This window comes from Choloepus didactylus, chromosome 1 (assembly GCF_015220235.1).
Source record: "Choloepus didactylus isolate mChoDid1 chromosome 1, mChoDid1.pri, whole genome shotgun sequence".
NCBI lineage: Eukaryota > Metazoa > Chordata > Mammalia > Pilosa > Megalonychidae > Choloepus > Choloepus didactylus.
The window spans coordinates 202776790-202801031 of NC_051307.1; the positions used below are offsets into that span (position 1 = coordinate 202776790).

General features: G+C 48.2%; 2 protein-coding genes across 3 annotated transcripts in view; both read right to left on the reverse strand.

Annotated features, from left to right (window-relative positions):
• The window catches only part of LOC119545438 (TRAF interacting protein), a 37161-nt gene extending 24937 nt beyond the window's left edge, over positions 1–12224 (reverse strand). Inside the window, exons 1-2 of one of the 2 annotated variants that reach the window (XM_037850944.1) lie at positions 10918–12224; positions 10697–10815 (exon numbers count right to left, since the gene is read on the reverse strand). In XM_037850944.1, coding sequence (XP_037706872.1) covers positions 10697–10794 — 98 coding nt within the window. In that variant the 5' untranslated portion in view covers positions 10795–10815; positions 10918–12224. Of the gene's footprint in view, positions 1–10696 lie in introns of both variants that reach the window. The other variant, XM_037850935.1, reaches the window with a different exon arrangement.
• A 147-nt stretch (positions 12225–12371) lies between these two features.
• CAMKV (CaM kinase like vesicle associated) lies at positions 12372–24178 on the reverse strand. The gene is made up of 11 exons (XM_037850922.1): positions 23942–24178; positions 16631–16739; positions 16389–16520; positions 16132–16206; positions 15802–15940; positions 15546–15666; positions 15303–15378; positions 15069–15205; positions 14863–14941; positions 14534–14621; positions 12372–14243 (listed from the first exon to the last, which is right to left on the reverse strand). The coding sequence occupies exons 2-11, from the start codon at positions 16723–16725 to the stop codon at positions 13659–13661; spliced, it is 1527 nt and encodes a 508-aa protein (XP_037706850.1). The 5' UTR covers positions 16726–16739; positions 23942–24178; the 3' UTR covers positions 12372–13658.
• Between the last annotated feature and the right edge of the window lie 64 nt (positions 24179–24242).

Sequence of the window (24242 nt, forward strand, 5' to 3'; positions counted from 1 at the left end):
ATTGAAATTAAGTTGGTACCAAAGAAAAACAAGATTTTTATGGATTTTTTTTATGGATTTAAGGGTTTAATTTTAAGCCCCACAGTAAACACAAAGAAATTATCAGGGAATATGACCATAGAAATGAAAAGTAGAGTATGGGTTAAGAGAAATGGAGGAAGGGGCAATGAGGAGTTAAGTAATGAGTGTAGGGTTGCTGTTTGAGGTAAAGGGAAATTTCTAGTAATGGATGGTGGGAAGGTGATAGCATTACAACATTCTAAATGTGGTTAATCCCACTAATGGAATGCTACGGAGGGGGTGGAATGGGAAGATTTAGGCTGTAGATATGTTTCCACAATTGGAAACATATAGGCCTCCCTATAATTGTGCCTAAGAGCCTCCTCCCGAATGCCTCTTTGTTGCTCAGATGTGGCCCTCTCTCTCTGGCTAAGCCAACTTGAAAGGTGAAATCACTGCCCTCCCCCCTACGTGGGATCAGACACCCAGGGGAATGAATCTCCCTGGCAACGTGGAATATGACTCCCGAGGAGGAATGTAGACCTGGCATCGTGGGACGGAGAACATCTTCTTGACCAAAAGGGGGATGTGAAAGGAAATGAAATAAGCTTCAGTGGCAGAGAGATTCCAAAAGGAGCCAAGAGGTCACTCTGGTGGGCACTCTTACGCACAATTTAGACAACCCTTTTTAGGTTCTAAAGAATTGGGGTAGCTGGTGGTGGATACCTGAAACCATCAAACTACAACCCAGAACCCATGAATCTCGAAGACAGTTGTATAAAAATGTAGCTTATGAGGGGTGACAATGGGATTGGGAAAGACATAAGGACCACACTCCACTTTGTCTAGTTTATGGATGGATAAGTAGAAAAATAGGGGAAGGAAACAAACAAACAAACAGACAAAGGTACCCAGTGTTCTTTTTTACTTCAATTGCTCTTTTTCACTTTAATTATTATTCTTGTTATTTTTGTGTGTGTGCTAATGAAGGTGTCAGGGATTGATTTAGGTGATGAATGTACAACTATGTAATGGTACTGTGAACAATCGAATGTATGATTTGTTTCGTATGACTGCATGGTATGTGAATATATCTCAATAAAATGAAGATTAAAAAAAAAAAAAAAAGACAGTCTAAATAGATGACAATTGAATGCCAAGGATGACCCTGGATGGGATCTGAGGATGGAGGACAGGAGGCTCAAAGGGACACAGTTGGGACATAAGGAAAAAAAAAAAAGGAAATATAGAATGTAAGCTTTGTATCATTGTTGACTCTCTTGTACTTCTTAGCTGGGCTTAGTGGGATTGCATAAAAGAATGTTCTTGTTCATGGGAATTGTATACGTGAATTATAGTGTTTGTTCAAGGATGTGTGCAGCTAGCTCTCATATGTTCAGAAGACAGAGCAGTAGATGATGGATGATAGATAGGGAGAGAGGGAGGGAGGGAAAGAAATAGCGGTCTGACAACATGTTAAAGTTAGCAGATCGGGGTATCGGGGAGGGGTCAGGGAATGCTGGAGTTCTGTGTATGGGGTCTGTACTGTTTTCACAACGGTTCCTATGACTTTGAATTTATTTCAAAATAAAATGTAAAAAAATAAAAAATACAAAAAAGAGCATATAATAATAACAAAAAAAACATAGAATTAAAATACACAATAACAATAGGAAAGAAGTGACAAATATACCTAATTGCATTGCAAGTGTATGACATACTTTAATGAAAAAGATGTGGGAAAAAAGTGTCCTGTTTAACTTTGGAAAACAGTTTTTGATTAAACAATGTAAGGCTAAAGACAAAATCAAAAATTTAAAAAAATTGTTTTTTGAGTATATAAATACCATACTCTAGTTAAGAAATTTGCTTCTCACAGGAATACAGGTTAACAATTCTGAAACTAATATAAATGTACACTAAGGTTGAAGATGATGAGAGGCAGATGTCTCATGAACAGACATAGAAGTTGAAAATAAATAAGCAAGAGAGAAAAGCTAGAATAAACCCTATGATGCTGGATTAGAGCCAGAGATATTAGCAGGAACTCATACACACACACACACACACACACACACACACACAAACACATATATACAGTTAAACATAGAGAAAACAAATTAAAGATACAAGATATACTTGGGCTAATATAAATAAGTACATATATTTCCTAGCTCTGACCACTGAGAGGGCCTAGAAACAATGAGCACACCAGCACCCAGATCTTGGCTTCTAAATACCATTCTCTAATAAAAGGAACCAGGGCTCCCTGGAAAAATGGTGGATGTTAGAGTTAGGGCAAAGAAAAAGAAGATTAACCTGGAACATTTTGTAGTGTCAGACAGCAAGAATGTTTTTAAAAAGAAAAAGAAAAAGATGGGAACATGTCAAAAGGAGACAGGAGAAAGACTTGGACCAACCAGTAAGAACTAGCAGAAACAGCTTTCTCAAAGCTCCAGAAAACCATTAAAGGACTGCAGTAATAGGGCACGGGCCAAATCAAGAAAAACACAACTTAAAAGCAGTAGGATTATATGGCATCCTTGCTGGCTCCACCCCCACACTCCTCATCCGCTCGGCACGGAACCACTCCATGCTCCCAGTGCGGATCCCTGGTCCTTGTACCAGAGGGAGCAGAATACCCCTCACGCACATACCAAGAGCTTGTATGTCTGGCCCAATCTGCCTGGTGGTGGCTTGAGGGACTCACCATCCCAGAATTTCCCCTATATGTAGAAGTCGGCTCATCCAGCAATCCCAGAGAATGCTTCGGGGAAGCAGTCAAGTTGTATTGCCAGGGGCAAGGGATTGCTGGCTGTAGACATGCATTGAAGTGTCCAGGACAGTGAGGAAACTGCTTCTTCAGGAAGAGGGGACATTCCTATCCATGTAAATGGGATAGTTCCTAGGGCCACTCATGCATGCCCAAGACAAGATGCATGCACAGAAAGGACCAAAGAGGCCCCTATGCTTTAGCCTGGATCTCTTTTCTAAAGTTATTGTATGTGTAAACCCTGAAGGAGAACACTTACATAGGTCCATCTGCAATGACTGGGAAAGGTGTTTTCTCCCCTACCCCCACACCCCCTTTTTTTTCTGTTAGCTCCTGACATTCAAAGAAAGCTCTGTCACAATATTAGCTGGATACAAGCTTAAGGAACAGAAACCTCAGAGTCTAAATTCCAGCAATAATATATTAAAATATCAAAATGCACAGATTTCAACAAAAGATTACGAAACATACAAAAAGGAAATGGTGGCCCAGGCAGAAGAGAGGACTAGAGCATTAGAAACCATCAATAAGGAGGACCAGACCTGAGACACACCAGTCAAAGATTTTTAAAAAATGGTGCTACCACAATTACACGGAACTTTGAATTAGGAAGTGAGATATGGTAGGTCTGTATAGGTTAGAGTGAAATAGCAATACATCACAAAGTTTTGGGCAGAGAAAAAAATATATATTTAGGGCCCCCCTGAGAGCTGGGGGAGGATGCGGAGGTGTTAGACTTCCTTACCTGGATTGTTGCTGAAGTTCTCACAAACACTGGGGACTGATGGCTTGACATGCTGAGCCCTCTGTCTTGGGGCTTGCCCCTATGAAGCTTGTTACTGCAAAGGAGAGGCTAAACCTGCTCATAATTGTGCCTAAGAGTCTCTCCCTGAGTGCCTCTTTGTTGCTTAGATGCGGCCCTCTCTCTCTAGCTAAGCCACCTTGGCACGTGATCTCACTGCCCTCCTCCCTTTGTGGGACCTGACTCCCAGGGTTGTAAATGTCCCTGGCAATGCAGGATATGACTCCTGGGGATGAAGCTGGACCTGGCATCATGGGATTGAGAACATCTTCTTGACCAAAAGGGGGATGCGAAATGAAACGAAATAAAGCTTCAGTGGCTGAGAGATTTCAAATGGAGTTGAGTGGTCACTCTGATGTGACATTCTTACACACTATATAGATAACACTTTTTAGGTTTCAATGTGTTGGAATAGCTAGAAGTAAACACCTGAAACTACCAAACTCCAACCCAGATGCCTTGACTCTTTTTTTTTTATTATTATTAAATTCAGTTTTATTGAAATACATTCACACACCATACAATCATCCATGATATACAATCCACTGTCCACAGTATGACAACATAGTTACACGTCCATCACCACAATCCATCTCTGAACATTTTCCTTACATCAGAAAGAACCAGAACAAGAATAAAAAATAAAAGTGAAAAAAAAACACCCAAATCATCCCCCCATCCCACCCCATTTGTCCTTCTGTTTTTATCCCCATTCTTCCACTCATCCATACACTAGCTAAAGGGGGTGTGATCCACAAGGTCTTCACAATCACACTGTCACCCCTTGTAATCTACATTATTATATAATTGTCTTCAGGAGTCCAGACTGCTGGGTTGGAGTTCGGTAGTTTCAGGTATTTACTTCTAGCTATTCCAACACATTAAAGCCTAAGAGGTGTTATCTATATAGTGCATAAGAATGTCCACCAGAGTGACCTCTCGACTCCATTTGGAATCTCTCAGCCACTGAAACTATTTCATCTCATTTTGCATCCCCCTTTTGGTCAAGAAGACACTCTCAGTCCCACGATGCCGGGTCCACATTCATCCCCGGGAGTCATACTCTGCGTTGCCAGGGAGATTTACACCCCTGGGAGTTGGGTCCCACGTAGGGGGGAGGGCAGCGAGTTCACCTGTCGAGATGATGCCTTGACTCTTGAAGACGATTATATAACAATGTAGATTACAAGGGGTGACAGTGTGATTGTGAAAACCCTGTGGATCGCACTCCCTTAATGCAGTGTATGGATGGATGAGTAGATAAATGGGGACAAAACCTAAATGAAAAATAGGGTGGGAATGGGGGGATGATTTGGGTGTTCTTTTTTATTTTTATTTTTTATTCTGATTCTGATTCTTTCTGGTATAAGGAAAATGTTCAAAAATAGATTAAGGTGATGAATGCACAACTATATGATGGTACTGTGAACAGTTGATTGTACACCATGGATGACTGTATGGTATGTGAATATATCTCAATAAAACTGATTTTAAAAAAAGAGAGAAGGAAAAAACAAAACAAAACAAAAAACGGTGCTGAATATGCTCAAAAAGCTAAAGGAAAATGTGGACAAAAAAACTAAAGGAAATCAGGTAAAAACAGATGAACACAAAGAGAATATCAATAGAGCGATGGAAATTATGCAAAGGGATGAAACAGAGCTGAAGACTACAGTAACAGAAATTAAAAGTTCCCTAGAGGGATACAACAGTAGATGGGAGCTGGCAGAAGAAAGAATCAGAGAACTCAAAGATAAGACAATTGAAATCAGTCAGTCTGAGGAGCAGAAAGAAGAAAGAAGAAAGAATGAAGAAAACTGAACAGAATCTGAGGAACATGTGGAATATCAAGTGCACCAATATACATATTATGGAAGGAGAAGAAAGAGAGAAAGGGGCAGAGAGACTACTCAAAGAAATAATGGCTGAAAACTTACCAGCCATTACAAAAGACATGAATATACAAATCCAAGATGCTCAACAAACTCCAAACAGGATAAACACTAATAGACCCATACCGCACCATATTATAATCAAACTCGAACACTAAAGATAGAATTCTAAAAACTATAAGAGAGAAGCAACATGTCACATACAAGGGAGCCTCAGTAAGACTAAATGATGATTTCTCATCAGAACCATGGATGCAAGAAAGTAGCGGGATAATAAACTTAAAGTGCTGAAAGCAAAAAATTGCCAACAAATAATTCTATATCTGGCAAAACTCTTTTAAAAATGAGGGAGAGATTAAAAGACATTCCCAGATAAACAAAAGCTGAGGGAGCTTGTCCCTGCTAGACAGACCCTATAGGAGATACTGAAGAGAATTCTGCAGGTGGAAAAAAAAGGATAATAGACAATAGATTGAAGCCACGTGAAGAAATAAAAATCTCCAATGAGGGTAACAATATGGGTAAATATAAATGCCAGTACTACTGTATTTTTAGTTTGTACCTCTACTTTTTACTTCCTACAGGATCTAAAAGGAAAACACATAAAATATAACGATAAATCAATGATTTTGGAGTCATATTGTATAAATATGTAATTTGTGATGGAGGGGATAGAGGGATATAGGAACATAGTTTGGGTTTTCTGTGGAAGTTATAGGTTTAAGGGTATTAAATTTAAGCCCTGTGATAACTACAAAGAAAATATCAGAGAATATGCAAGTTTGTAGAGACAGAAATTAGAACACAGGCTACCAGGGGTAGGGGAAACGGGGAGTTAATCCATAATGGGTGTAGATTTTCTGTTTGGGGAGATGGGAGATTTTAGTAATGGAAGGTGGTGAGGGTACCACAATATCATGAATGTGATTAATCCCAGTGAATGGTATGCTTGGGAGTGGTCGAGATGGGAGTTTATGTTGTATATATGTTCCCACAATTAAAGAGAAGAGAAGAGAAGAGAAGAGCAACTAAAGAGACAATGACAATTAAATGTAATATATGATCCTGGATGGAAAGAGAAAAGGCTCAAAGGGACATTACTGAGACAAATGAAAAAACTGGAATATAGACTGCAAGCTTTTTGTCAATGTTAAATTTCTCTCACTTGATAACTGCACTTAAAGTGGTTACATAAGTGAATACCCTTGTTCTTAAGAAATGTACATGGCAGTGTTAAGTGTTGAAGGAGTGTGATGTATACAATCTACATTCAACTATTCAGTAAATGGATGGATGGATAGATAGATAGATGGCTAGATAGATTGAATGATAATGGAAAATGTGGCAAAATATTAAAATTGGTGGACCTGGTTATCGGGGGGGGGGGTGTATTTTGGAGTTTTCTATGTGGAGTTTGTATTATTTCTGTAACTGTCCTGTAAGTTTTTAAGTATTTCAACATAAAAATTAAAAAAAAAAAAAAAAAAAGGAAACAGGAACTATTTTGAGCAATAAAATATATAACAATAGTACTGGATTATAACCTGAAGAATAAAATAAATATAAGTCCATACTGATATACATAAATGATTGAATAAATAAGTAAACAGCGAAGAAAGAATGAATCTGTCTTACAGAAGAATTCCAAATAATGTGTGTAAATATTACCCCTTCCAGGAGGTGAAGCTTACTTCACCTCTTTCACCTTGAGTATGAGCTGGACCTATTGACTGGCTTCCAAAGAACAGTATATTAAAAGAGAAAAACAACAATTTTACAGAGGAGAAACCTAGCAGACACCATCTTAACTAAGTGATCAAAGCTAATATCACCAGTTTTAAGTCATGTTGATATCATGTAACTCTTGATAAGATATGATGAGAAACGCTCTGTGGTATTTTTCCCCAAAACCCATACCTCCATTCTCATCATGAGAAAACATCAGTCAAATTCTAACTAAAGGGTGTTCTACAAAATATCTGATCATACTCTTCAAAAGTGTCAAGGTCATGAAAAACAAGGAAAGACACAGACCAAAGGATATTAAGGAGGCATGATGACTCATTGCAATGTGGTACCTTGGATTGGATCCTGGAACAGATAGAAGGCATTAGTGGAAAAACTGATGAGATCCAAATAAATTCTGTGGTATAGTTAATAGTATTGTACCAATATTAATTTATCAGTTTTCACAAATGTACCAACATAATGTAAGAAGTTAACACCAGGAGAAGCTGGGTGAAGGGTGTATGAGAACTCTCTGTACTATCTTTGAAACTTTTCTGTAGATCTAAAATTATTCCAAACAAAAAGTTTATTTAAAAAAATACACAGAATTTAAATATTCATTAACAGAAACGAAGAAATTGGGGAGGGAGTAAATGGTGTTAATGTTCTAAGGTCTTTAAGTTGTCTGGGAGAATGAGAAAGGTGCTGATTAACATTTAAGTTTAGTAAATTAAGGATGCATATTTTAATTTCTAGGATAACCACTAAAAGAATAGAAATAGAATGCATAACTTTCAAACTAACCAAGGGGAAAAGGGAGAGATACAGAATATTCAAGTAATCCTAGCCAAGGTAAGAAAGGAGAGAGTAAGAAATAATAGGCAAGCGACAGCGTGGACTTCTCTCTCTGCCAGGGGTCGCAGGCAGTTGATAGTAGTGGTCTCTGGTTCTTAAAATGGAAGCCAGAAGTGCCCCCAAGTTTGACACATTTTTCTTGCCTTCCTCACTGGGGAGACTCATAAAATGAAACATGGAAACGTGGGACTTCTGCTAATTGATAATGTAGCTATAAAAAAAAGTTGCTACAACTACCTGGAATGCATTTTCCACCCTTTATGCCTGGTCGTTAATGAGGCATTGCTCTCTCCAAGAAGCCTCCTCTCAACCTCCTTCATGATGTTTTTCAAGACTTTTCTCACTCCCCTCATCCCAGACAGGGCCTCGTTATACACCTACAACCTGTGTACTGCTTGTGTCTTCCTAAGCTCCAGGACTGCCCCAGAGTGACCAGGAGAACAATCAACAGAGATGCTAAATAGCCAGCCCTGAAGAGAATACTAGAAGCTCCACTGCCCCAGAGTGACCAGGAGAACAATCAACAGAGATGCTAAATAGCCAGCCCTGAAGAGAACACTAGAAGCTCCTTTCTGCAAGTCAGATGGTATTTAGGATATTTCTGAAATCCACAGGCCATGAAATTCCCAGCTTCACAATACTATGCTCCTGTGGACATCCACAAGGCCAAACCTATGGAAGCACTTCCAAACCTCCTGCATGAAAGAGGCACTCCAGGGCTATGGAACACCACAACACCTAAGAAATAGGCACTGTTTAATATTTTCCCAGCAAGATTTTTTTTTCTTTTTGAGAATGATAGGGCAGAAAAAGTATCTAGGCTTTGTCTAGTGTCTCTAAAATTTCACATTTGAACATAGGTATATTAAAATTGTTGAAATCTATAAAATATATTATCAATTTCAGATTGTTCATATTCAGAAAATATTGGTTGTACATTATCTTTAAGATCTGAATCTGCTCCTTCCCCATCCTCTTCTAACCCATGCCCCTCTAAGTCCATCCTAAAACACTTCCTATTGCTCTGTGACTGGACAGTTATGATTGTTTTTTAAAACTATTTTTGATTTTGACTTTGATTGTAACTATTCTTCCAAAGTCAGGCAGCATGATGCACTGGAAAGAATCCAACCAGAGAGACTAAACACCAAGGTTTTAGTTCAAACTACCATAACCAGATGCGGCACTTTAGGTAAATCACAAAGGGCCTCCATTTTCTCAACTAGAATATGAGGACGTAGACTAGGCCTATTTCTAAGGATCGCCCTTCCCTCTCTATTGAATTTGACTATAACTTTAGTATTTGTTATTAAAACTGCATTGAGTAAGGGGTATGCGATGTTTTGGGTGTTCTTTTTACTTTTATTTTTATTCTTATTTTTATTTTTTGGGGTAATGAAAATGTTCAAAAATTGATTGTGGATCAATTTTTGGATCAATTTGGATGATTGTATGGTATGTGAATGTATTTCAATAAAAATAAATAAATAAATAAATAAATAAATAAATAGAAAAAACTACATTGAGAAGAAAGAAAGAAAGGGCAGAAAAAATAGGCAGAACAATATGAAAAACACTAAATAAGATGATAGATACTTCAGTCATAGCAATAATTTTAAGTAGACTAACTGGTCCAGTTAAATACAAAGATTAACAGACTGGGTTAAAAAAAATTTCAACTAAATGATGTTTTCAAGAGACACATGTAAAACACATGTACACAGAAAAGATAAAAATAAAAGATTGAAATAAGACAGAAGATGCAAACAGCAAATAAAGAAGTACTCTTAAAGGGGAGGCTTGATTCTAATCTAACCCCACAGCCACAGCTTGCTCAGCAAGGGGTTCAGGCTGTCAGCAACAGAGCTCTGGACACAGCCTAGCCAGTAAGCGGCACCCTGAGGAAGGGTGCCCTTTAAGACCTACCAGCAGCCATCATGGCTGTGCCTGGCTCCCTGATTCCTTGGGTCTTTTGCTTCACAAAACCCCTGCTTTCTGTGACCATAACAATTCACCATTTGCAGGGGTCACTCTGCCCATCTCCTTTGTTGGGGGCTCCAAACTCGCCTATCTACAGATGCTAGGGACATCTTTCCCTACCAGCAGCACACTCAACAGAAGGGTCCTACAAAGTCAGCAGTACAGCTCGACTGGGGAGCACCTCCTTACTCTTCGATGTTAACTTGGGTTTGCTGGCGTCACTGAATATATTAGGGTGACCAATGGGATGACTCTGGATAGAATAATTCCAAACCCTCAAGCAAACCACAACAAATAGTCTTAGGTCGCCAGTGGCCTACCAGGTTTCTGTAAAGAAAAAATAAAAGGGCTTGCTAATGTGGTGAAAGTTCACCTCTTCCCGGGCTAATAGTTTTGAAGTCACCTCTTTTAGTACAGCTGATCAAAAAAAAACCTTCTCCATCTCTCTGGACCTACCCCGTGCCCCGAGACTCGGCTTAGCTGTCACCTCCTGTCACCTCCGCCTGTGCCCAGGTCAAAAACCTCTCGTGGGGCTTCATGTAGTGCCGTCCTCATTACCCGTCTGGGCGCGGGGTATCGGCCGCCGGGAGGTCTGACACCCCACGGCCACGAGGCCCCCAGGCCGTAGGGAGGCAAGCACTGGGCCCCGATCCCGTGGTCACTCACCACTGTAGATGAAAGGTGTGTCCGCAGTGGATGGCAGCCACGTCGCGGGAGTGGTCAAAGAAGTCGGAGCAGATGGTGCACAGCGCACGGATAGGCATGGTGGCAGGACTCAAGGGAAGCTGGTAGGCAAGTAAACCGCGAAAGGTCCAGCTTTGCAGCCGTGCCCCCGCGGCCCCGCTAGCTTCAAATTTCGCTCCAATGCTCGACTTCCGGAGGCATACCGGAAATGACGCACCGAAGCTGGGGGCGTAGCCCAACGGTTAGGCCTGGATTCGACGAGCCCTCTGTGCGGGCGGGGCTTAGCAGCCAAGAGGCGGCAAAGAATCCTGGGGCCGAGTGGGGATTTGGGCCTGTTTCAGGTCCTCCACGCTTCTGGCCAGTGTGGTGCCTCCTTGGAGGACTCGGCCGGCACCGCCAGAACGCAGCGTTGGGTCGGGACGGGAGACAGTGGCTCCGCCGGCTAATTCTTTAACTGGGGCAAAGGAGGACGTTGTGGTCCCAAGCCCAAGCCCTGTGCTCCCTGGGCGTTCTTTTCTGCGAGGGTGGAGAAGGCAGGTAGGGGAATGGGACGCTGGTCCCGATGGGAAGCGGGACTCTTGTGCTTTGGGCAGTGCTAAACCAACCACTGGCAACCAGGGTTCCCACAGGCCAAAAGAATGCCCCACCCTCTCAGTCTTGGGGCTCTGGGTTGTCCTGGAAAGACGGACATGTAAACTAACCCTTTAGGGCAGTCCAAGACCCACCCTGGCTTTATCCAATCAAGGCATGAGGATCCCTGCCTGAGAATGGAAATGCTAGGACCAATACCCTGCCTTTTTAGCTCTTTGCTCCCAGTAGGATAACTTATGTCTTTGGGACTGCAGGAGGGTTGAAATTTAAGAGGTGTGGATGCTTCACAGACAAGTGACTAACACAAGGAACTAAGAAGCCCTTTTTCTCATTCTCACATCAGATAAATTATCTTTGGCGTTGTCCCTGAGAAAGAGCAGCATCCTTGAGCCTGTCTGAGCTGGAGCAAGTCTTGTGGCCCAAGGATTTTCACTCTTACAGTATTTAGCAGTATTACTCTTCCTTCCCCTCCCCTTCAGAAGACACCTTATGCAGAACCCCATAGTAGAAAGCTGATCTGCTCCAGCTGAAGTAGGCCCAGAGCGAAGTCCTTTGGGCCCTGTGTAGAAAGCACAGGTGTTCACAGGAAGAAAGAAATCAACTAACAAGGCAGCATAGAACTTTTGTGCAGTGCCCACCCTGCACCCTCTCCTCAGCCCTGGGAATCCCATTTGGCTATGGGCAAGGTCTTTCCCTGTGGTGGCTGGCCCTTAGTGGGTTCCAGCTCTATGCCCCAGTAAAGACAAAGGCTCCTCGGTCAACATGAGTCATCAGAACAGCAGCATGAACTAGAACTCTCAGCATAAAGTATTCTTGGCCCAAGACCACCCCAGAAGCTGCCACCCATGTGGATTTTTTAGAGTCCAGAGAACTCCCTCTCCCCTATACCAAGGAGCTGGAGAGGAACATGTTGTGGTGGAATGATCTTCACTCTCAGCCTAGGCAATACCCATGGCACTGAACACAGGCCGCTACTGAACCTATTCCCAGCCTCCCCCCTCCCTGCTGCTTTTCAGGGGCCCCTCACCAGTAGGACAGAGGAGGCGAAGGCAAAAGGGCAGCCAGAGGCTTTGGCAGGGTGAAGTTTATTTGCCAGGTTTAGCAGGCACACAGTTAGCCCACCTACCTTCACACACCAGAGCAGACCCACAGGCATGCAAGGAGAAGGGCGGAACCGCCACAGAGTGCTGAGCGGGGACCAGGACCAGTGTGACTGCCAGCTCAGGCTGCGGTGGGGTCTGAAAAAGGGTACCTTCCAGGAGCCTCTATCAGGGAATTGGGGGCCTTGTTCCATTTCCTCATTCTAGCAAAAGTAACTCAGCATGGCTCAGAGGCACCTGATCCTCTCTCCAAGCCATGATAGAAGGTGAAGTAGGCCATCAAAACAGAGGGGGGTTCCTCTCCATTTTTTGTTGAACTGGGATCAGAATCTGCCCCTGTGAAGGGCAAACCCCCAAGTCAGAGAATATGGGCACTGCATGCAGCAAGCACCCTAGGCTGAGGCAATGGATTCTGGGCCTGCACTCTACCCTCCCAGATCTTACTACCATATCCTTTTTGCTCCTCCTTCCCCTTACAGGCTCACAAGGCTTGGGTCACAGGGAAACCAACTGCAGAACCAGAGAAAGCAGGAAATAATTGTACAGGGTCTTGGTAGAGACTTCCCAGGAACAAAGATGGAACCTTCTACTTTCTACTTTCCCACTCACTCTCTTCTACTTCTGAGGGCCCCCACAGCTAGAAACAGCGCCCCCCAGCCATGCAGTCAATCTTGTCTCAAAACACATGCCCTAGATTTCTGCACCTTCTATACCAGCCTGTGTCCACTCCTAGAGCAGCCTACACACCCCAGGCATATACCTCCATGTACAGGAACCCAAGACTGCTGACAGGGCCTCACCGGAGGACCAGCTCTCAGGGCAAGACTGCCCGAGTTTGGATCTGGGAGAGGATGGGACCTGCAGGGCCTGCCTGGGGGAATCATGAGGCAATCAAGGAGGAATCAGGAGGGGATCAAGAAAGAAAGGGGAAGGAGAGCAGGGAGCCCCTGAGTATCCCTAGAGCAGCATCCCACAAGAACAGAAACTGGTGAAGCTAGCAAGACAGAAAAGCCACAAAGAATCCATGCAGGGGCTGGGGCCGGCCCTGTCTCTGGCCTGCTCACCACTCACACACATACACTTAGGAGACGAGACTGCTCTCCCATGGCCCCCAGGTATGCCCCAAACTGGGAGGCAGTGGGGAGAAGGGGAGAGGGCATCATGCCAGTGACTCTATGTACATAAAGAAGCCCCCCATCCACTCTCCCACCCTCCTGCCCATCCCCTGCAACTCCCCCCATAAGCCTGCCCACTCAGCTGGTCTCCTCCCTCTGAGACTCCTGGGCACAGCCAGCAGCCTCTTCCCCTTTACTAGAGGGAAGAGCCTGGCCTGTTGAGCCCTCTGCGGCTGTGCTGTCCGGCTGGGCCAGAGCCGGCTCAGGGGTAGCGGCTGCCTTGGTGGCCAGTGTGGCACTGCTTTGGGTAGTGGGCATGGTGCTCTCTTCTGTGGCTGGTGTAGCTCTCCCATCTGTGGCTGGAGTGGCACTCCTGTCAGTGGCTGGGGTGACACTCCCATCGGTGGCTGGGGTGATGCTCCCATCGGTGGCTGGAGTGACACTCCCATCAGTGGCTGGGGTAGCACTACCATCTGTGGCTGGAGTGGCACTACGGTCTGCGGAGGCCACATTATCACTCTTTGCAGCAAGAGCATTACCCTCTGTGGCTTCGGTGGCACCGCCCCCAGGGGCTGAGGTGGCCCCACTAGCAGCTGCAGCTGTGGCCCCGCCTGCAGCCCCAGGGGTGGTAGTGTCTGTGGCTGGGGCAGACTGGGCTGCAGCCGTGCTGGACTGCTCCGGCGCCCGGAGCCGTTTCATGAGGGTGGTCACTCTGACAGCTTTCTGAAAGAGGACGGTAGAGAGAGACTCAAGGTTTGCACAGAAGCTGGACTCATTCCCTGGCAGTGGCCAAACCCAGCCCCTTCCGTGGTGCTCCCGGCTGCCTGCCTGCCCCAGTGCCATGAACTCTGCTCAGCATACCTGCTTAAGATAGTGACTGTGGCTACAGCCTCATCACCTAACAGCTGGAGAAAGCCTGTGTGTAGCTGCAGGGTTGTGGTGTGGTCAAGAAACTGTAGGTGCCAGAGGAACTCTTGGGGAAGGGCCAGAAAAGAGAGCCCTCCAAGCCTTACCTTCCATTTGGCTCTGGCAAAGTTCTTTTCAATCTGGGCACAAACACCATCCTTGATGTTCTTATCAGAAGCAGCATTGCCAGAAATCCTGGAAAGGGTGAGTGCATCTGGTTCTGAAGGGGTGTGGGCCACCATGGAGACTCTGCCCAGACGTTCCCTGTGGGACCAGGGACTCCCAGGCGGAGCCTCTGGCTGTCCTGAGCCTCTGGATGACCTCCACCCTCTCAAAGCCTCATGAATGGAAGCTGCTAGGTGTGAGGGGGACAGAGGGCAAAGGAACCCTGGCCTTAATCATCTTCCTCTTCCCACATCCCCTGGGCCCTACTCACCACTCATGAGAGATGGCCTCCTCTGCAGTGATCCGCTGGTCTTGCTCCACTTCCATCAGCCGGGTGACCAGGTCTTTGGCTAGGGACAAGGCCAGGGAGGGGCTAGGCATGGGCCCCCCATCTCATTGTCTAGAGATGGATGAACAGGCTTGGGGACAGGAGCAGGGCTCTTCCCTCATTTTAACCACATGTGGGCACCTCCTCACCCGCCTGTGATATGTCATCCCAGTATGGAGAGTCAAACTCATAGTCGCCAGCCAGGATCTTACGGAAGAGATTCTTGTCGTGGTTCTCATAGTCATCTTCCTCTACCTCCTCATAAAAGGGTGGATTTCCTGAAAGCCTACATGGAAACCAAAAAGCAGGGTCACCCAGGAAGGCCACAGCCTCAGGCGCCACCTTGCCTGGCGGAGGGCCTGCTCGCCTGCCCATCCACTCACAGGATATACATGATGACTCCAATGGCCCAGCAGTCCACGGGGCGTCCATACCGCTGCCGGCCTACCACCTCAGGAGCTGCAAACACAGGGTCCACCTGTTGGTCAGTATCAGTCCTAGCTGGTCCCAGTACCTGCCTGGTACCAGTCACACCCAATTCCTAGGATTGGGACTTCCTTCTCCCCTACTGAGAGTGGCTCCTTGGAGGCTGTCCCCACCCTGTCCCTGCCCCACCCCCTGCTTGCCCAGGTACTCGGGGGTCCCACAGGGCTCCTTGATGAGGCCATTCTCGAGCTTAGCCAGATGGAAGTCACTGATGACAATCTTCGAGTTCTTTAGCCGGTTGTAGTAAACCAGATTCTCCAGCTGCTCCAGCGGGGGATGGCATATAGATGGGCAGAGGAAGACACCATGAGGGCCACAAAGGTAGGACTGAGGCCCCAAGGTGCTGCCCAGCTCCAACACCAGCAGGTGGCCCACTGACCCCAGCCCCAGCCTCACCTTGAGGTTCCTGTGCACAATCTTGAGTGAGTGCAAGTAGGCCACAGCCTCGAGGACCTGCCGCACCACGTTGCTTGTATCTCTCTCCGAGTAGTAGCCCTGGTCCAGGATCCAGTCAAACACCTCCCTCCCCGTGGCCCTGAGGAACACCAGCCCCTGAGCTTTAGGTGGGCAGGATTGGGGGTGGGGCGAGAGTGCTAGGGTGGGCTGCTTTCACCAGGACCTGGGACCCAAGGGGTCCAGAAAGGGGCCTTTTCCCTGGCTGCAGAGGGTGAGACAGGTGAAAGGCCTGGGGCCTGGGGCATCCAGGGACCCCAGACCCACACTCACAGCTCTAGGAAGATGAAGTACTCCTTGCGGGTCACAAACACATCCACTAGCTGCAGGATGTTGGGGTGTTTCACCCTGGTGATGGGGAGAGGAATCAATAATTAGGGCTGGATGAACCCTTGGGAGAAGCTTTGGTAACTACAGTGGGCCATGGCAGACTTAACTGTCCGGAGGCTGGTACTGCCTCAGGCCACCTGCCTTCCAAGCCCTTCCCTGCTACTTCCTCCCCCACCCTGCCCCCCAGGCCTCACACTTACATCTTGAGGATGCCTATCTCGTTCTTGGCTGCCTTGCGCACCTTGCGGCCATCCCGCTTTTGGAACTTCTTGCAGGTGTGCAGTTTGCCGGTCGCCTTGTCCTTGGCCCGGAAGATCTCACAGAACTCCTCACTGCAGCCAGCAGACATCCCATTCAGCCCTGGCTTCGGCCTGGGCTGCACTCTGCTCCCCTTCCCCCAGCCCTTGCTCACCCACCCTTGCCCTCCAGGCTTGGCACTCACGTCTTGATGACCTGTCCCAAATCATATCTGTCAGTCACCTCCGACGGCTGGTTATAGTTCTTCTTATCGCCCAGAGTCACACACCCAAACGGCATTGCCGGGCCCTGAGCTGTGGGCAGGACGGGGTCTGGCTCAGCTGTACCACTCTCCACTTCCTCAAAACAGAGACTGTGTCTAGGTGACCCCAGGCTAACTCAGCCCAAGCCAGGGTCAGAGACCCCATCAGGAAGGGCTACAGAGTGGATGGGCTCGGATCCTTCCCCTGCTTTTCCGCTACAACTCCAACCATTCAGCTTGGCTGCCTGAACTACAATAGCCCCCACTTATGAAAAATATATAAAGCTGACATCAAGACTAGTTTTGTTTGGTATACACTCAAAAATTGATTTATCAAAATATTTCTTTAAATTTCAGCTGTTTCATACATGAAATGTACTATAACCATCCACCCATCAGATCATTAGAGATGAGAGTCTTACAATGCCAAGTGTGGCGTAGATGTGGAGAATATGCACAGTGCTGATAGAGGGCAACTCTCCCTTTAGAAAACAGTTTGGTAAAACCACTAAAGTTGAACCAGCAATTGCACTACTAAATATGTACCCAAAAGAAATATGAGTGTTTGTCCATCACATTTGCATGTATACACACAAACAAAGATGTTCCTAGTAGAAACTCACAACTGCCCAAAACTGGAAACAGCCCAAATATCCATCAACAACAGGATGTATTGTGGTATAGTCACACAGAATACTATACAGCAATGGAAATGAAGAATTTACCACTATACCCAACTGCATGGTGAAGCTCACAAACAGTGTTGAATGAAAAAAGAAAAAATTCATACAGTATGATTCTATTAATATAAAATTCAAAAACAGGCAGAACCTGTCCACACAGAAACTTGTGCACACATGTTTATAGCCAAAGGTGGAAACAACCCAAATGTCCATCAACAAATGAAGAGAGAAACAAATTGTGGTATAAACATGCAATGAAATACTATTCAGCCATGAAAACATTATGCTAAATGAAAGAAGCCAGACAAAAAAGGTCACTATATGACTCCTTTTATATGAAATGTCCAGAATAGCAAATCCATAGAGAAAAAAAGCAGATTAGTGGTTGCCAGAGAATGAGGAGAGGAGGGAATGGGGAGTAATTACTTAATGGGTATGGAATGTTCTTCTGGGGTGCTAAAGTTTTGAAACTAGAGAGAGATGGAGGTTGCACAACATTGTGAATGCACTAAATGCCCCTGGATTGTACACTTTAAAAAATGGTTCACTACGTGTTGAGTGAATTCCACCCAATTAAAAAAACAAAACAGGCAGTACTAACCCATACTGTTTAGGGATACATACACAGTAGTAAAACTATAAAGAAAAACTAAGAAATTAGCACCAAGAGACAAATAATGATTACCTTTAAGAAAAAGGGAGGGGTTTTGAGGGAGTAAGGACACATGGGGGACACTGGCGAGCCTATTTCTGAACCCGAGTGGTAGTTACACAGGCGTTGCTTCGTAATAATCTGTAAATATGTACATACGAGTTTTGTGCATATTCCTAGTTCTTGTTATAATTCATGATAAAAAATACCAATAAAAATTATGGCCATCATACTGGGGAATACATGGTGGCTCCTGAAAAGTAGAAAGTAGTCCGAAATGTGCAGCTGCGGCGCAGTCTCTGAAACACATTGTTACATGAAAGAGTGAAGGACAGAACGGTGGGTAGAGAATGCTGCTATCTGGGTACATTTGTTGAAGTTTGTATACTGGTGTATACTCACAAACTTTTTTCTAGAAGGACACCTAAGAAAATAAGAATTCTGTCTGGGGCAAAGAACTGGGTGTCAGAGGAGCAGAGTTATATCTTTGGTTTATTAATTTTTCTTTAGGATTTTTACTATACGAATGATTATTTTTATTAATTTAAGAAATATTGCACCACACATGTTGCTTGGGGGATTCCTCCAAGGAAGAACCCCCATCTGGTGGAGACATGAGGAAAGGAAGAGGAAGCATTAGGCCTGGGCCTTGGAGGGGAGGGATTTGCCAGGAGGCATGTATGGGGCGATTGCCAGGAAGGGTAAGACAAGCCTACCCAGTGCCTCACTGCTGGGGCCTACAGTGGGCTTAGGGAGTTAGGTACAAGGGAAAGGCCCTAGGTGGCCGGATGCAGTTGGCTCAGTGGACTCCAGGCACTCTGTGTTTCTGGGGCATGGTGCCCCACACGTCTACAATTCTGCCAGCTATGGTACAACCCTCACCTGTAGTGCTGGATGGGGTGGCTCCATCACCCAAACGAAAAGGCACTTCCTGTCCTGGCTCCTGAGATAAGTTGAGGGATGGGGGGTGGGGGGACGTCTGATGCTAGTGTCTGGGCCTTTGCCTTGCCTGCTTCAACAGTGCTTGGTCATATAAAACTGGGGTCTCAGCAAGTTCTGCAATAAGGCTACATTGAAACTGCTCTGTCTCTGCTGATTGCAGATTATACCGATTAGCGTTTGCTTTGCACAGGCCCTGAGCTGGGGCCTTAAGTACCTAGATGCTCTCCTCCCTGGAGGCACACACAGCCTCAGGGTAGTAGAGATGGGAAGAAGCCACTGTTTTGCTTCTCGGAGGGGGCAGCTTGGGCTACAGGAATTCTGCCAGCTGGGGTCAAATGCCAAGGCCCAGACAAGCCCCATGACCCACCCTGGCAGAGCCAGCCACCCACTTCCCAGGGATCACAGTCCTGGAAATTCTCCCTCAAATCTGTTCTCAGCATTAGGGAACAAATTCCACCATTCCCCCATCTGGGCTGCCTGGGCTCAGGAAACGCAAGCACATTTCATCAGCGTCATTCAAGCCAGGGCTTAAGCCATCTTGTGAGGCATCACAGAAGCAAAGAGAAGCTTTGAAGATTGTCCCCGACTGATTTTTGCCACCACAACCACAGCCCTGCTCCTGCGTCTGCCAGGGAGGAGTGTGTGCTGGAATCCTGCTCTTACAGCGGAGTGCAATGACAGTCACCCACCGCTGCCGGCCACCCATCTCCATGCCAGAACAATCTGGGGGAGGGGACCCAACTCGCATCAGTCCTTTCAAGGGCCCTAATGGGCACCAATTCCCTTCCCAGGCTGGGATCCGAGGGCCATGTATGGGGTAGGAGGGTGGTACCACAGCCTGCAGGTCCCCCGGAGACGCTAGGAGGGACCTGTGTCCCAGCTTTGTTGCTGTGCTTCCACTGTTCCCTCTGGCGGGTATGCCCTTCCCCCAAAACCTCCCTTCAGAATCCTATGATTTGTCACAGCAGAGTTATTTATAACATTAAAAATTCAGCAACTACCTAAACGTCCAACAACAGGTGACTCGCCAGCTCAACTGTGTCCACTCAATGGCAGGAAATGTGGGCACAGGCAAGGGTGCTGCCCACCCCAGCTTCCCTGCAAAGCAGCCTCCACCTGAGCGAGGCTGTGGCCAGAGCTGAATCTCCTCTTTCACTGTGATTTCTGATGTTATAAGGTCATTTGTAAAACAAATTGTCTAAAACTCCAAGACCGGACAAAAATGCCTCTCCTCTGAGACACCTTCCTCAGCCTCCATTCCCTGCCCTCCACCCCCAATGCCAACAGCCCCCAGCCCTTCAGAGGTGGCTGGGAAGTTTACATATGTTTGCATATGCATGTTTCCACAGCTTGTGGTCACGCAGATGCACTTGTGCCACTGGGGAGGCGGGGAGCAGGCAAAGCTGGTCTTGGGGTCTATCTCTACCACCTGGGCCTCTGCTCACAGTCACAAAGGCTGAAGTCATGTCCTGCCACACTTGCTTGGGCCCTTCCCCAGTCCTGGCCCCAGGGCATAGAGGGGAGAAAGACCTTCCACCTCTACCCACTCTACACTGCTGCTGCCTGGGAAACTATGGGTATGTGCACCAAGCCCCAGGTAACTGCCTGCATTGATGGGGAGCCCTAGACCCAAACCTGGGAGGAACAACCAATGGCCAGCTACAGAAATAGTGGGAGGCCAGGCAGAAAGGAGTTTGCCCCATGGCCTGGACAGCCCAGACGCAACCCCAGCAACATAAGATCTGGGTTCTGCCTCAGGTCCACAATGGGGCATGGGAAGGCATAGGAGCACCACAGCAGCTTTTTGTCTGGAGATGCGGCTCTTTCCACTGGATGCAGAGGAACTGAATGGTGTGCACAGGGGCCAACCAAAAAGGATCTTGAGGAAAGTGCAGAGCCACTACGCTGCAGTTACTGCCTGCCCCTTGGGTGTCTGACCACTGAGCTCAGGGCATTAGACCTCAGGCAACCGAGGGAGCCTCCTCCTGTTTGCACCCAGTTTATAAAGGGTTCTCTTGGGGCCCTACTGCAGTCTCAGGCAAGACTGGCCCAGGGAAAGCTCAAAGGCCCAGATGCCCCATAATCAGGTCCTGCCCCTCCTCCATTGCAGTCAGCTTGGTGCAGGTCCCACCTTTCCTAGCCATAAACAGGGTGTCCCACTATCCTGGTTCCTTGCCCCATGTGGGGCTCCAGAGCTTGCAATAAATCTAGGGAGGCCAGGAAGGGCCCAGGAGGCCTCTGACTGCCTGGCTGTGGGCAACACCTCCTGATTTAGTGGCAGCTGTGAACACCAGCCTGCAGGCACCCCTTCCCCTCCCCTATTCTCTTTCTCAGAGGCTGCGGCTGGATTTCCTGTTACAAAGGACACAGGCCCAAGCCCAAGCCCTGCCTGGCCCACAACTGAGGCCTCCTCTGCAGGGCCAGGGGAGATGGAGGCATCACTGGCAGGGTCTGGTGTCAGGAGGCAGAGCCAAGTTTCTGGCCCAGAGTTCAACTGCTTCAGGGGACTGGGCAGGTTGCTGCCTGGCTGGGCCTCAGGCTCCAGTTGCTGGGGTTGATTCTTCCTCCTCTAAGGAGAGATTGTGGAGGTGGGTTCTATTCAGTTTGGGAGTGGCCATTCAATCCAGTGCTGCCTCCAGAAAACTCAGCCTTTAACCTGCAGGCAGAACCAAGAGCCAACTGGCCCCTCCTGGGCACCTGGGGTCCCAATCTTTGAACCCCAGAAAGAGAACCCACTGGGAGCCCTGCTTTCCTGTGGGTGGAGGAAGGGAAATGCAGAGGAAGGTGCTGGAGTAAAAGGGTTGCTACGGTGATGGAAGTTTTAAAACAAGGGGAGGGGGAGGAGAGAGGTATTGGCTAGCCCCCTCTCCAAGAATTCCCTTCGACTTTGCCTTGGCTCCTTCTGCAGGGGAAGCTCTGTGACCCCGGCCCCATCAAAGAAGGGGAGATGGGTGGGGAGACAGAGCCTTTAGGAAAGAGAGGGACAGATTCACAGGGAGACAAAGGCAGAATCTGTGATGGACAAGCAAGGAGACAACAGAGTAAAAGGAAAGGAGTACATGCACAAAGGGGAAGAAGGGGGAGGTAGGCCGGAGGCTCTATGGGTGCCCAGCAGAGCCCTAAGGCCTCTGTGGCCATGTGCTCTGATCACCTGGGCCAGGAGCTGCCCCTGGTATGTGGATCTTCAGGGCTGAACCCTCCTGGATCCCCTAAACATACAATGAGCTTGGTGTGGAAGACATAGCCCTGGCCCCAGAGAAGAGGCCAGTTGTAGCCCCCTGAGCCAGGGTAGGCCCCAGCCCCTCTCTTTGTCATTACGGCAGCTTAAGTAAGGCAGATCCAAAATGTTGAAGGCCCAAGCATGGGGGGGATGGAAGCAAGGCTTGGAGACCTGGCTGCTTCCCTCAACAGCCCCTCCCCCCAGCTGGCCCAGCTCTGCCTAACCTGCCTAGCTGCAGCCCCCCGCCGCCTCCCACCCGTTTGCTGTACTCCTGGCCTTGGGTCCCTAGGGCCCTTCTTGCAGCTCAGCTTAACCTCCTCCACAGTGGAGCCCTGGCAGGATGGTACTAGAAGTGGCACCACAAGCAACCCAGAAACAGGATAATAACTGCACAGTCGTACCCCCACCCCACCCCATGACTCAGTTTCCCTAGATACAGATCAAAGCCTCTGTGTTCTCCTCCCCCCAGGGTGGACTGTCTGCCTGCCTGTAAGAGGTGGCCGGACATGGAGCCAGAGAGGAGGGGCAGCAGCAGACACGTGAGCAGTAGGCCAGGGCACCTGGGCACCCAGCCCAAATGCTGGGAAATAAAGGGAGAGAGACCCCTTCCCTGCCCTGGGGACCATCCTGGCCTGGAGGCAGACACCAATTTCCCATTTGAGAAAACTGGAACCCAGCAGGTGGCTAGAGCTGTCAGGAATCAACTCTGAGACGGGGAGACAGGGGAAGGTCTCTGCAGGTGATCCTGGGTCTGGAGGTGGGAGGGACGCAGGACAGGGGTTGGGCTGCAGCAGGCTCTGAGCTGTTAGTGAGGGACAGAGGGACATGCTCTCTAGGAGAGACCTAGTGGAGCAATCTCCATCCCGTTGGGGTGCGGGGTGCGGACAAAGGCAGATTTGGCAGATCTCAAAAGCCCTGGGGTCTCTGCCAGACACTAGAGGCTGGGGAAGGCAGAAGCTCACCCAGGGCCCCCCTCCCCCTCAGCTAGGGGCTCCTGACCTCCACGCGGGGCCACCCTGACCCCCATCCACAGTACTGCTCGCCCCCGCTGGCCCAGCACACACATGCTGAGCACACGTGTGAGCATCAAGCTCCGCACCCCCGTTGCGGGTACATGTGTCACCCCCACCCCCACCACGCACGTGGGTCTGTGCCCTGGACCCCGGCTGGCCCCCGCGTGAAGGCTTGTTACCTGGATCTTGGCTGGGGGGCCTCCTGTCCCCAGGGGCTTGCAGCCTCCTCCCCCACCCCGCAGCAGCCCCGCCCAGCCCCCTTCGGGTTGTCGCCAATAAAGAACTCTCCGTTGTCATGGAAATTAGTGACTGCCGAGCGGGAGGGAGGGGGTCAGGGGCAGTTGGGAGGGGCTGGATGCGGCTCTGTAAGCCAGGAGGAACGTCTCTGCCCTCGGCCCCTAACCCCAATGGGCACCACGAATCTTCGAGGGTTAATGTTTTCACAATTCGTAGCCCGGCGACGGGGGGAGGGAGGGGATATTCGCCTGAACTTGGGTCACAAAGGCTTCACTTCCACTGGGACCCCCGAGCCGTCCGAGGGGACGGGGAACTTTAGTCCAACCCCGCACACCACCCCCCGAGATCTGCAGAGCCCCCGCGCGCTCTACTCCCGTCGGGACCCCGAGCCCTCGCGGCGCCCACGCGCACTCTGCGTCCTGAAGCTCGAGCCACCGGCACCCAATCCCCAGGACCCCCCCACAACGTGCATTCGGAAGGCACCCCCCTTCCCGGACCGCCCCGCACCTGCAGCACCGGTCCTCAAGGGTTGGAAGCGACCTCGAGCTCAGCGGGGTGCCTTGGGCTCCGGGGGCGGCGGGCAGAATCTGCTCCGGGCACGCGGGGCAGACGCGGCGCCAGCTGCAGCCGCTTCGCCTTGCGAACCTTCAGCATCGCTGGCCGCTCGCAGATATCGGATTCGCACCCCGGGCCGGGGGCGGGATCGGGGCGGGGCCTCCGTTAGATAGCCCCGCCCCAGTCCAGGCGCAGCCTGATGCAAGGACCCCCAAGCGCGGGCGGATAGACTCGGGATGACAGTGGAGACAAT

What these genes read in the sequence shown, in the direction of transcription:
- CAMKV (XM_037850922.1), bottom strand. Translation starts at nt 16,725, where the DNA reads ATGCCGTTTGGGTGTGTGACTCTGGGCGATAAGAAGAACTATAACCAG. An exon ending in TACTTCATCTTCCTAGAGCT is followed by an intron (nt 15,941 to 16,131) that starts GTGAGTGTGGGT and finishes GGTGTTCCTCAG; the next exon opens with GGCCACGGGGAGGGAGGTGT. An exon ending in TGGGACCCCCGAGTACCTGG is followed by an intron (nt 15,379 to 15,545) that starts GCAAGCAGGGGG and finishes CTGTGTTTGCAG; the next exon opens with CTCCTGAGGTGGTAGGCCGG.